The 11,847-nt window shown below is 40.9% G+C and overlaps 1 protein-coding gene across 2 annotated transcripts; it reads left to right on the top strand.

Annotated features, from left to right (window-relative positions):
* The first annotated feature begins 3,523 nt into the window (after positions 1-3,523).
* Positions 3,524-10,659, top strand: hao2 (hydroxyacid oxidase 2 (long chain)). 2 transcript variants are annotated; one of them, XM_080478366.1, is made up of 8 exons: positions 3,524-3,662; positions 4,607-4,759; positions 5,420-5,571; positions 7,648-7,931; positions 8,019-8,240; positions 9,495-9,653; positions 9,966-10,035; positions 10,231-10,659. In XM_080478366.1, the coding sequence occupies exons 1-8, from the start codon at positions 3,655-3,657 to the stop codon at positions 10,284-10,286; spliced, it is 1,104 nt and encodes a 367-aa protein (XP_080334492.1). In that variant the 5' UTR covers positions 3,524-3,654; the 3' UTR covers positions 10,287-10,659. The 2 variants fall into 2 exon arrangements, with proteins under 2 accessions (XP_080334492.1, XP_080334493.1); XM_080478367.1 differs by having other exon boundaries at positions 3,557-3,801.
* The last annotated feature ends 1,188 nt before the right edge of the window (positions 10,660-11,847 follow it).

Raw genomic sequence — 11,847 nt, 5'->3', positions numbered from 1 at the left:
TGTTTTAACGGTTTATATTTAATATAAATCCATCCATCCATCCATCCATAGTGGTTAATAGATTTCTGCACAACTGTGGAAGTTTTCCCATCAAGAAAGAAAGAAATGAGACGAGGAGTAAAAGAAAGACAGGAAGTTGGGGAAGATCTATTTTATTCTTTAAATAAAAAAGGCAAAGACAGAGGTGTGTGTTTGTTCCTATCAACAACGGACGTTATCCAGCTTTTGGCACAATGAGAGGCCCAGAGTGCTGACGAAAGGCTTAACTGATTCCCAGCCGGGGGGGGGGGGGGGGGGGGCAGCATCGCACCCAGAGGGAGAAGGGGGTGTAGGGGGAGGTAGTATACGAGGGAGGAGGGGGGGTAGCAGGGGGGTCTGGGTTGCCCTCTGACATGACCCTGTCACATGAGAAGGGAACCGACACATACTGTAGGTCTGCCAAGCAGCTCAGATTAAGGTAAGACGGTGACTCCAGCCGCTCCAGCAATTTGTATTTACTGCCTTTTTCTACCATTTACTTGTGAACTCGATGGGATGAGACGCTGTGTGAGCAGCAGTTGAGTGATAAAGATGTGATGTGTTTACTCTTTCAACGCCGTTGATCAGTGTTACTAATGTGTGGCTGTGTATTATGAAGAAACAGACACCAAAACTGTTTGAATTTCACCAAATTGAGCGCTGAAGGGCAAACAGCAGGTATTCTAGAAGTTCACCTGGACAATGCAGCTCAGCAGCCATTCAGTGGGACTCAATGACGGACACCTTTCACAGCCGGCCTGGACACAGGCTCCAATTCATCTCACACACGCAGCCACACTCAACAAAACTAAAGCCAGAGTAAAGCAATATAAATAATACTGTGATGTGAGGATCAAATGTTCGCCGTGCTGCTTCGCTGGTCAACTGAATCTGTAGAAAATGTGACAACAACGAGTGTTTATATTGAATTAGATCTATGGAAACGCAGGAATACGTTCAATTGTATATCCAATTGCCTTTTGTAACATATTTTTTGACAGTTATTCACATTCAGGAGGAAAGCATCATGATATAACATTTTAAAACTCAAAGTATTCTTTAAAATTTTAATCATAAATGTAATAAAGACTAACGACTTTGATAAAATAATCAAAACACAGGGACAGCAGCTACACTTTGTAGGCTTTAGTGTGCTCACAAGTCTTGAAGTAAACAGCTGTTAATCCTTTATGAAGAAAGTGGAAGTGTGTCAGCGTTTAAATGTCCAACACGTCCGGTAATAAAATCTAGACACATTATATTGTAGGATAGTGAAGCTCAGTAGTGTGTTGGCAAACTCTTTCACCAATCCAGAGAATAATCCTTCAGATTTTAACTATTAATGGTCAAACTTGTGTGATTTCTGTCAGTTTTACACCTTCAAACTCACATCTGTTTGTAAACATGTCATACAGTAAAGCTCATTAACTCTCAGAAGCCCCCAGAAAATCTAGGCTTCAAACATTGTGTAGCATAATATCAGACTGCACGAGGTATTTGGTAGTTTTACTCCACAAGTAAACAGGCATGAAGTAACACTGCTGGTGTTGTTGAAGCACTTTCCAGATGTTGAGCAGCTTTAAAAATAGACTTTCACGCAGTGTTGGGCTGCCCTCAAGTGTTCACAGGCTGAAAGGATTTTTCCAGGGGGACGTAAAACAACAAGCCGCGCACACACGCACACACACACACACACACACACACACACACACACACACACACACCCACACAAACACACGCACACTTTTGAAAACCTTGGTTGATTCAGTTAAAAGCGCTACAGTTGTACTTGTATTGTTATTTGTGTTATTAAATTATTAAAGAAAGTATAATAATTCAGATAATAATTTAATAGTCTATGTATGATCTGTTAAACTGAACAAAAGTGATTCAGATCTAAAGTGTTTCTACTTTTAGAGCAACATTTTCTGTCTAATACACAAATGGACATATCCTGAAAGGGAACATATCAGGTGTCCTTATGTATATAAAACGTTTAAATGAAGTCAACTTTATAATATCATTTTAGGAGAGAAGGTGAAATCAGAACAAATGAGATTATCAGCAGGTTTCAATATTGTTGAACTATCGGGACATAAATTTGGTAATAAAATTTAAAAAGGTGTATTCCCTTGGAGCACTATGTAAGAATGGTGGTATCACAATTCACCATTTAGGAGTATAGACTTTTAACATCTGTAATTGTAGAGAACAACATCCCCTGTTAGTGTCAATAATACAATGAGGACACTAACAGGGTGTGTTATTAGTGTATCCTCATTGCATTACTGAAGTGCCTGACACCATCAGTTCTAATAGGAAGAGCAATACAAAGCACAGCATTATTCAACATCAATTAATAGAGGGACAAAGATTGATAACTGTATTCTTGACTTTGTGCTCCTGCTGTTTGCAGGTTATGAATCCTTCAGGAGTGAAGAACTTCTGCTGAGAGAGAATGAACGTTTGTAATCGGTGAGTAAATATCTGTTACCAGCTGTTTCCCTTCAGTCACACTGATGTGAATCTTTGCAAACTGTTGAAATGGCAGGAAATGTTGAGGAAAGCAAAGTGTCAAGCGTTCCATCATTTTCACAAATTAGCTGCAGCTCATTTCCTAGAAAACACGACTTAAAACACTATTGCTTATTGGAAAGCCTGAGCAGGTAATAGATTTTACTTATTTTATTGCCTCTATCTTAATAAAGTTTTATCTTTATTTATTCTCCTTTTCATGCCTTTTTCTAATCCCCTTGTTTCGATGTTATTTGTTTTATTTCTATGTAAAGCTCTATGAATTAGTAGAAATACATCTATTTCCTCGCCTAAAAATCTCCTCACTCAGTGTCCAGCACTATTATTTAAACCTACATTTTGTAAATGCCATTGACCAACCATTGTAGGATTGAACGATCACCGGGACCTTCTATACTCCGCTGAAGCTCAGTAAAGTTTTGTGCGAATGCTCGCTGCACCTTGGACAAGCTGTCAGTGGCTTTCTGTGTTTAAGCTACGGAATTAGTGAAAGTTAGATAACTACTTTGGAATGTTCTTTTAGCTCTTCATTTGGCTGTTTTAAAATAGTTACTTAATACAAAATATGCATAACCACCTTAACTACAAAGCAGTTTTATAAAAGTGGTAATCTAAGCTTGACACAAAAAGCTATTAATTGATGTCTGAATATTTCAGAATGATGCATACACATCTGAGTAAAAGTTGACATGTGACTCTTGTTTGTATTTCTTTCTCCTCTATCCTGCAAATGCATTGATCAGCTTTGGCTTTTTTCAATCTACATTTAACAACCAGAGTTGTTTTCCCCGCTGCATACGTTCAGTACCATGTGGGCTTCTGTGTGCAGATGCATGTAAATACACATAATTACAACTGTAGGTTCAGTGTGAAGCACAGAACACTGCGCCTGTTGTCCTCGCTGGAGTTCCCAGTCGCCATCAGCACATTTCCAGCTTGTGAAAACACAATAAGAGCAAAGGTCAGTCTCAGGTCACGTTCGCTGTCACTGGCTGTCATAGTTACACCATGGAAGTTTAATTTTGATTGACCAAAAAAAAAAAGCACGACTGGCGAGACGGGGGAAGGGACAGATCGTAAAGCAGTTCATTTACCCTCTGAATGCTAAAGTGAGTCGGCTTAACGCTGAGTTGTTGATTAAATCCACTTCAATGTGCTCAGAGGAGAGCAGCTGGAGTTTATGTCACTAACCTCAGTCCTTCCTGGACGCTGTGTGGATTCTATTCAACAAATAGCTGCTTTTTCCTGGTAAGTTCCTGATGCTGGATTAGTTTTCATTTCAAATTTCAAATGATGGTTCAGCTCAATTTTTAAATTTAGCTGTAACGTTCAAGTGAAACCGCAGTAATGACAGGAAATTACCAGGTTTCGTCAAAATATTTCCACAGCATTTTTTTTTTTTAAACACTAAAAGCTGAAACTGCTTCCTACAATAACAAACAGCAACAATACTGATACGGCCAATATTGTATTTTACATTGAAAAAGAATCTTAGTGTTTTTTAGGCGTTTTATTGTTCTCTTTTATATTTCTAGCTCTGATATATTCATTTGTAATGTGGCACATGGACAAATTGCACTTACAATTCCATTATTTTTAACAATGACAAAGATGATTCTGATTCTAAAAAAAATAGAAAAAAACAAACTTCCACAAGTGCAAGTTTCTTGGCTCCAGTCAGAACAGAGATTATACAATGATCATTTTAAGATGCTAGATGTCAGGTTTTAGACTAAATGCACAACACAAATAAGAAAAGGAACAGAAGATAAAGAACAGAAAGTATAGATTAACCATTGAAATAAGTATTCAATTATTAATGTGAATGCAGGATGCATCAGCGTTCTTCTTAGTAGCAGGTTTGCTGAATGTAAGATTCTACGTATTTCGAGACCAGAGGTTATGTGAAATGATGGAAAAGCAGGTGTTCTAAAGATAAAGAAATATATATCACCTTTGCATGATGTATCAGAATAAGGATTTGAGGATTTATTCTTTACCTTGATGGTGTAGATGAGTAGTTTCTGCTCTGAATGGTTCCTTGTCCACACAGAGAGGGAGGTCGCTGTGCAGAGATGGCTCTGGTATGCCTGACCGACTTTGAGGAGTACGCTAAGGCGCACCTGTCAAAGGCCACCTGGGATTATTACGCAGCCGGAGCCGATGAATGTTGCACGAGGGACGATAATCTGCTGGCATACAAACGGTAGAGTGAAGAACTCGAAGCATGGCACACTGTGAAGGAGCCAATCTGCTCTTCTTAATGAGTGTTTTTATAGACTGTACTGTTTCCACTGCTGCATCAGTCACAGAACATAATGAATCTAATATAACTGACACCGTTTAGTTGACAGATTCAGGGAGTTCAATTCCAGGCTGCAAACTTCACAGTACAGCATTTGTTTTTTGTGGACTTTTGACTCCTGTAAATGATCTGTTCAAAGCTCTCAACGTCTAACATGTGGCCCTATAATCACCAACAGAACGTTTATTTGAAACAAAAAAATCGGGAAGAACAACTAATAATCCGTTTTGAAAACTGCATTAATCCATTTAGATTAAGATGAATTCATGCTTTACTTTTTTTAATGAAATATATTTGATTTTTATAATTCTTCTCACCTTGATTTTATCTCTTTGATATGATGGTATCGAAAGCAGCTTAACTCTGAATACATGTTCATTATAGTCAACATGCTGGGAAATTAAAACCAAGCTCAGGCTGTTTTTTTTCTGAAAAAATAAAGCCATAGATCAGTATCAAGTGTATTTCAATTAAAACAGTCCTGAAAATACTGAACTGAGTATTTTTGTACCTCCACACATGGATAATGTGAAGCCATATGATTGTGTGGTCTGCTGTCAGGATCCGCCTGAGGCCTCGGATCCTGCGGGACGTGTCGGTGAGCGACACCCGGACCACGGTACAGGGGACAGAGATCAGCTTCCCGGTTGGGATTGCTCCTACAGCCTTTCACTGCCTGGCCTGGCATGAAGGAGAGGTGGCAACGGCTCGGGGTGAGGACTCAGCATGGAAAGATCGAGATCATCTTTAAGTGAACATATCGTTTTGAATTATCAGAGGGCTGTGAGACTATATGAGTACATAACAAATAACAAATATAGACATAAAGTACACTTAGCTGTTGAAAACAACAAAAATAAAGATCAAATCAACCCTTTTTAGACAACGTGAGCCAATGTTTCCTCAGCCTCAATGAAAACATCAGTGGAACTGAATCAACACATGCAGCAATAGAAAGGATTTTTCATCATATGGAGAGTTATGACGATCATATTGTTGGAGGTAGAACCACCAACAATAACATCACTGCTGGCTCTTATGGTTGCTTGATGAAGACAATTATAAATATCATCACATACACTGGCGAATGAACACTAAAGCATTTAAGTTATGATTTCATTTATTAAACTCATTGTAAAACTGAACTTTTATCACATTGAGTCAGTTTTTCACAATATGTGCTGTATTTTCAGGATTAAGTCCATTTTTTTGTTACAGGGCTGATCATGTGACCACTAGATGGCGCTGCATTTCAAGACAAATGCTGCTACAGTGCCACTGAAAAACCTCCTGGAACACTGAATTGGAATGACAGTTAAAAAAATAAGAAAAGACTATGTAGAGAGCAGAAAGTGGAGAAACGGCTACAGAAAGAGACGAGAAAGTTGTGAGGGATGATGCAGTTATCATGCATCATACAGACACAAGCAGGTTCTCTGTTCTTTACAAAGAAGGAAAAGTCATACATCACAACAAGACTTAAAAAAGGAAAATCTGTTAATTAATGGAAAGTCTGAGCAAATAATAATAATGAGATTTTTTTTTTGGGGGGGGGGGGGGGGGTTCCCCTTGTCCTGTTCGGCAGCTTAAGCAAACTATATGATGTGACTGAGAGCCTTCTGGTGTCAGAACAGTTTTTGCTCTTGAACAGGAAGAGACCTAGAGTCTCTTCCTGTTGCTGCTTTTATTAGAAGTTGACATGGCTGCTGTACACGACACACACTCACACATTTCCTCTCCTCATGAGATGTGTTGCTGAAGCTGCTTGTTTTCTACCATCATCCGTTCAACTTTCAAAATCATGTTTTTCTTTTGTTGTTGCTTCTTTGTTAATTCATGTTCCTGCTTGAAAATCATCTTACTGTCTAGATAGAGCTGCTCAGGCTGGTTTAATCTAGAAAATCATGTTACTCTCAAAAAACCAAAAAACGACCGAGACAGGGTGCACACCCTCCTGCGCTCTGACCCGAGATTCGCAACTGAATAGTGCTTCATACTTGACCTTATTTACCAACAACATTCCTGGACACAACTTCAAAATAAAAGTCAAAACAACGTATTTTCAAAACAATCTTCTCCCACCCGAGCTTGTACTTTGAAAAGAATACCTGATGTGCATGCGTAAATGACATGGCGTTTGCCTCCATGTGAGAGTGAGGATGCGTAACTGACTCAAACGACCCGTGGAAACTCTGTAAAAAGAAATGGAGTGCAGCACTGACGGAGCAGCAAAGAGCAAGAGTCTGGTGAAAGAGAGGAATAAAAGAGAGAGAGAGAGAGAGAGAGAGAGAGAGAGACATGAGGGAAACAATGGCTGCTGCTCCATCCACAAGGCCGGAACTGTGTTCTGTTTTTATTTGGAAAAGTATCGAAAGTGTTGAAATGCATGGTGGTATCGGTATCGATACCGAAATGTTACTGTCATGACAACACTAGATCAGTGTGATAACTGTAAATAATATTTTTAGCACTAACGTGCACTATCGTGTAACCCCCCCCCCCCCCCCCCCCCCCCCCCCACACACACACACACACACACCCAGCAACAGGGGGAGACTCCAGCTCTCTTCCTGTTCAAGAGCAAAAACTGTTCTGACTCCAGAAGGTTCTCAATCACATCATATTGTTTGTTCAAACTGCCGAACAGGACAAGGGGGAAAAAACAAAAAAAAGAATAGTAGGTAATCTTTGCGTCTTGCCACAGGCGGGGCCAAGAACTAATGATACACTGTGCCACTCTAACTCCACCTTTCAAGGTCACAATCTTCATTTTCCGATCTTGTCTCCAGCCACCGAAGCCCTCAACACCTGCTACATCACCAGCACGTACTCCACCTGCTCGGTGGAGGAGATCGTGGCCGCTGCACCCAACGGATACCGCTGGTTCCAGCTGTACGTGTACCGCGACAGGAAGCTGTCGGAGCAGATCGTGCACCGGGTGGAGGCGCTGGGCTACAAGGCCCTGGTCCTCACCGTGGACGTGCCCTACACAGGAAAGCGCCGCAACGACATCCGCAACCAGTTCAAGCTCCCGCCGCACCTTAAGGTCAAGAACTTTGATGGAGTCTTCCAGGTAACTTTGTTCAAACATCAAAAATACCTTGAGGGATTACACTGCTGTGCTAACTGGCCACTGTGCTCGTACGACTTGCACTTTAAGCAGGAGGCGGCAGGCCCAGAGGAGTATGGGATACCAGCCAACACCTTGGACCCCTCCATCAGCTGGAAGGACGTCTACTGGCTGCAGTCCATCACCCGCCTGCCCGTCATCATCAAGGGCATCCTGACCAAAGAGGACGCCGAGCTGGCCGTGGAGCACGGCGTCCAGGGCATCATCGTGTCCAACCATGGGGGGAGGCAGCTGGACGGGGGGCCGGCCTCGGTAGTCACCCACCACATACGTCTTTTCTCTCCTCAAATGGTCCAAGAGTAATAGATTACAGTAGTGATGGCTGGCCTAAAGGGAGGGGACTAGAATATAAAGACTTTGTCAAAAGCCCTGGTTAAAGGTTCCACATAGGACTGGAAAATTGCAGATTTATTTTTATTTAACTTTTATTTACACAGGTAATCTCACTGAGACACATTCTTATGGTCAAGGTATGTGAAACACAAACTTACATCCTATTAACTAAATGCTTATAGCTAAGTACATGGACCTCTATCAAAAGAGCATGTTTGCATTTTTTAATGATTCGGAACAACAACCTGAGCCTTCAGACATTCTCTGGAGAATTTTCTATCTTATGTTAACTTAACCAGGGGAATCGGATCAGACAGTTTCTGGTCAGAGCTGATGTCTCGGTTGATGGAACTGGGTTTTTTATTCTAATTCTGTACAAACTGAGTGAAGATATCCTGAGAGCATACACATTGGAACCTTTACCGAGAATATATTTTTATGTAAGGTATTAATGCATTCACAATAGTTTGTTGATATATCGTGGGTTTGAGACTTTGGGTCTTTTCTGAATGGAGTTTGCATGTTCTCTATGAGCAAATGTTATTTTTCTCATCCAAAAAACTTTGAGGTGTTTGAGGTGAACTTGTCACTCTGAACTGCCCGGAGGTTTAAATGTGAGTCTCTGAGATTGTCTCCTGCAATGGACTGGTGACCTCCTCAGGGCATTCTCGCTGAATCTGTTGACTTTCCAAGTCCTCCTAATGAATTTTACTTCGCTGATGCAACAAATCTAGTGACTATTTCTGGTGCTGGAGACATTTGGAGACTCTGTTGTCATGGACACCTCCTTCACGACAAAGCACTCACACAGAAGTCTCTCCAAGCAGCATTCAGGGCTGGAGATCACACACACACACACACACACACACACACACACACACACACACACACACACACACACACACACACACACACACACACACACACACACACACAGACACACACACACACAATAACTGAGAGGTGAAGGTAATGACACCGTTAATCTCTGGAGGGATGTGTTAGGGAACTTTGGGTTGTTCTCTCAAAATCGATGTGTTGGCAGCAATAAAAATGGGCCAGCAGGAGAGTTTTATACAAGCATGAAACATTTGTCAGCTTGTTGAAACATATACACGTACATTCTCATTCAGTGGCTTTGAAAGTCATTTTATCCCGATCATATGTTTGCAGATTGACGCCCTGTCGGAGATCGTGGACACGGTTCAGGGCAGGATCGAGGTCTATGTGGACGGAGGAATTAGGACAGGAAGTGACGTCCTGAAATCGCTCGCCTTGGGGGCTAAGTGTGTGTTTATTGGTCGTCCAGCAGTGTGGGGCCTGGCATACAAGGTGTGTGTGTACCGCTGCCCTCCACCCACTGACAGAGTAAAATGTTGTGGAGCACTGCTTCTGTTGAATCTCAGTAAAATCCAGAATTTCTTTGTCTGAAATCCTCCTCCACCATGTGGCCTCACACTTTACAGAAAATAAGTCTTTCAATAAAAACATTGATATTGATTATATATGATATTGATTGTCAGAAACCTCAAAGAAAAAAGATACCATGAGACAGCTCACATAATGAAAATAGCAAATAAATGATTTTGAGGTTAGTTTACAAAGTTGCACTGCAGCTTGTATTTAACTTTTATCCTCTTTCAGGGTGAAGAAGGAGTGAGAGAAGTCCTGCAAATCCTGAATGATGAGTTCCGTCTGTCCATGGCTTTATCAGGTGAGTCTGATATATAAGTGGAACTGTCGGAGCGTTGTGACTTTACTGTCCGCTGGTGCTCACACGCAGGATCCAAACACACCTGACTACACTCACACAAGCTGCCACACTTTTCTTTTTACAACAGACATACAGTGAGTATGAGTTTGTGTCCAGAAACCACAAACATTGGTGTCATTATTTCTCTTTACCCAGGTTGCAGGAACGTTGCTGAAATCAACAGAAACCTCATTCAATTTGCCAAACTCTGATATGCCAACAAGAAGCAGCACCGAGGACCAGAACACGACTCTGGAGCTCGAGATTTCTTCACAACAACAAAATGAGAAACGTACACGTATATCTCTGAACCCATGTTGTTCTTTTTTTTTTTTAACATGCCATGCAATCAATATCTATAATAAGAAAACAACTGGAGTCCATTATGTATTAATGCAGAAGTGTGACAGAATATATTGCATAATTGGAAACACATTTATCAAGTGAAAGTGTTTTTTGACTGAAGAAGTATTTTCAGTTGCATATCTTTTGGTTTCACTGTAATAAATACAGCAGGTAACAACTGTTTGGTGAAATTTGAAATGTTGCTTGTGGTTTAATAAACCTGCTGAGGCGGCACACACCAGCTACTGTTGTCAGGAGTTTATTCTGCCTTTTTGGCGCTTTGGGCTTCAGATTCCCACCAGAATCCACAACTAAATACAAAATCTCACTCTGAAGAACACGTTATGAAATTTAGGTCATGTTGCTGCTTTTTTGAGTTTTTCCATACAACAAATTCAAGTACAAACTTGCATTATGAGACTGAACGGGCCGAAGAAAGTTCTGAATTCAATAGATACAGCAGTGGAACATCGTAGAAAAGTGTTTGCAATGACATCAATACTGTTAGTTAGGGTCAGAGCACTGACAGGGTCAAAGGACCCTACTGAAATTGTAAAGATCAATAGAACTGCTAGCAGCGTTGAACTGGACATGGCACGGCCACGCACGCCGAAATGTGTTGCATGTCGAGGTTTTGCACATTACCCTACTTTCTGTTACCAGCAGGTGGAGCTATGCCCGATTGTTGTAATAGGCTGTGAGCAGATGTGGACTCTCATTCAACGTGTACATTTTCCACCAGAATAGAGCAAGTACACCTCACTTCCTGTTTCCAGCAGGTGGCGCTATGCCTGATGGTTTCTATTGTCATATGACCCTGATCAGATCGGGACTCTAATGCAACCTGCAAAGTTTGAACCACAGTGGACGATGTTGAGGTTATTTACAGTCAGTGTTGCCACAGTTCCCTTAAAAAAAGAAATCTGATTACTGAGTTACTTCACTGGTTACTTGTTTTTAAAAGTAACTAAGTTAGACTACAAGTCACTTTTTAGTTACTTTCAGCCACTGCAGACCACACCCCTCCCCCGATCTCAACATAAAAATAACAACTGGTTTTACCAAAAACTCAGTTCTGATCCCCGCCTGACCTCCTGCTGGTACATGTTTAACCTTTAACCTCCTGCTGGTACATGTTTAACCTTTAACCTCCTGCTGGTACATATAAACCTTTGACCTTCATTCTTTGTTGTATTTATATCTGACTCGTGGTTTTATTATCAGATTTTTACAATTACTGGTATTTATATCACTGGAGATGCAGTTATAGTCTGTTGTTGCACTATTTGTCGATATATTTATTTGCACTACCTGCTCTATGCAACCTTTTAATTGCCCCTCTGGGGGGGAACAAATCAATAAAGTCTTTCACTGATCGATTGACTTAAAGGAGGGCTGATTGCAATGACAAGGTTTATTGATGACGTT

The sequence above is a fragment of the Lipophrys pholis genome (genome assembly GCF_963383615.2).
Source record: "Lipophrys pholis genome assembly, chromosome: 13".
Lineage (NCBI taxonomy): Eukaryota > Metazoa > Chordata > Actinopteri > Blenniiformes > Blenniidae > Lipophrys > Lipophrys pholis.
This window is presented reverse-complemented; position numbering and strand designations above follow the sequence as displayed.

Bases quoted from the DNA above. Each gene is read 5' to 3' on its own strand.
- hao2 (XM_080478366.1), top strand. The intron at 5,572-7,647 runs GTGAGGACTCAG...TCTTGTCTCCAG, and splicing joins AGAGGTGGCAACGGCTCGGG to CCACCGAAGCCCTCAACACC. The intron at 7,932-8,018 runs GTAACTTTGTTC...TTGCACTTTAAG, and splicing joins ACTTTGATGGAGTCTTCCAG to CAGGAGGCGGCAGGCCCAGA.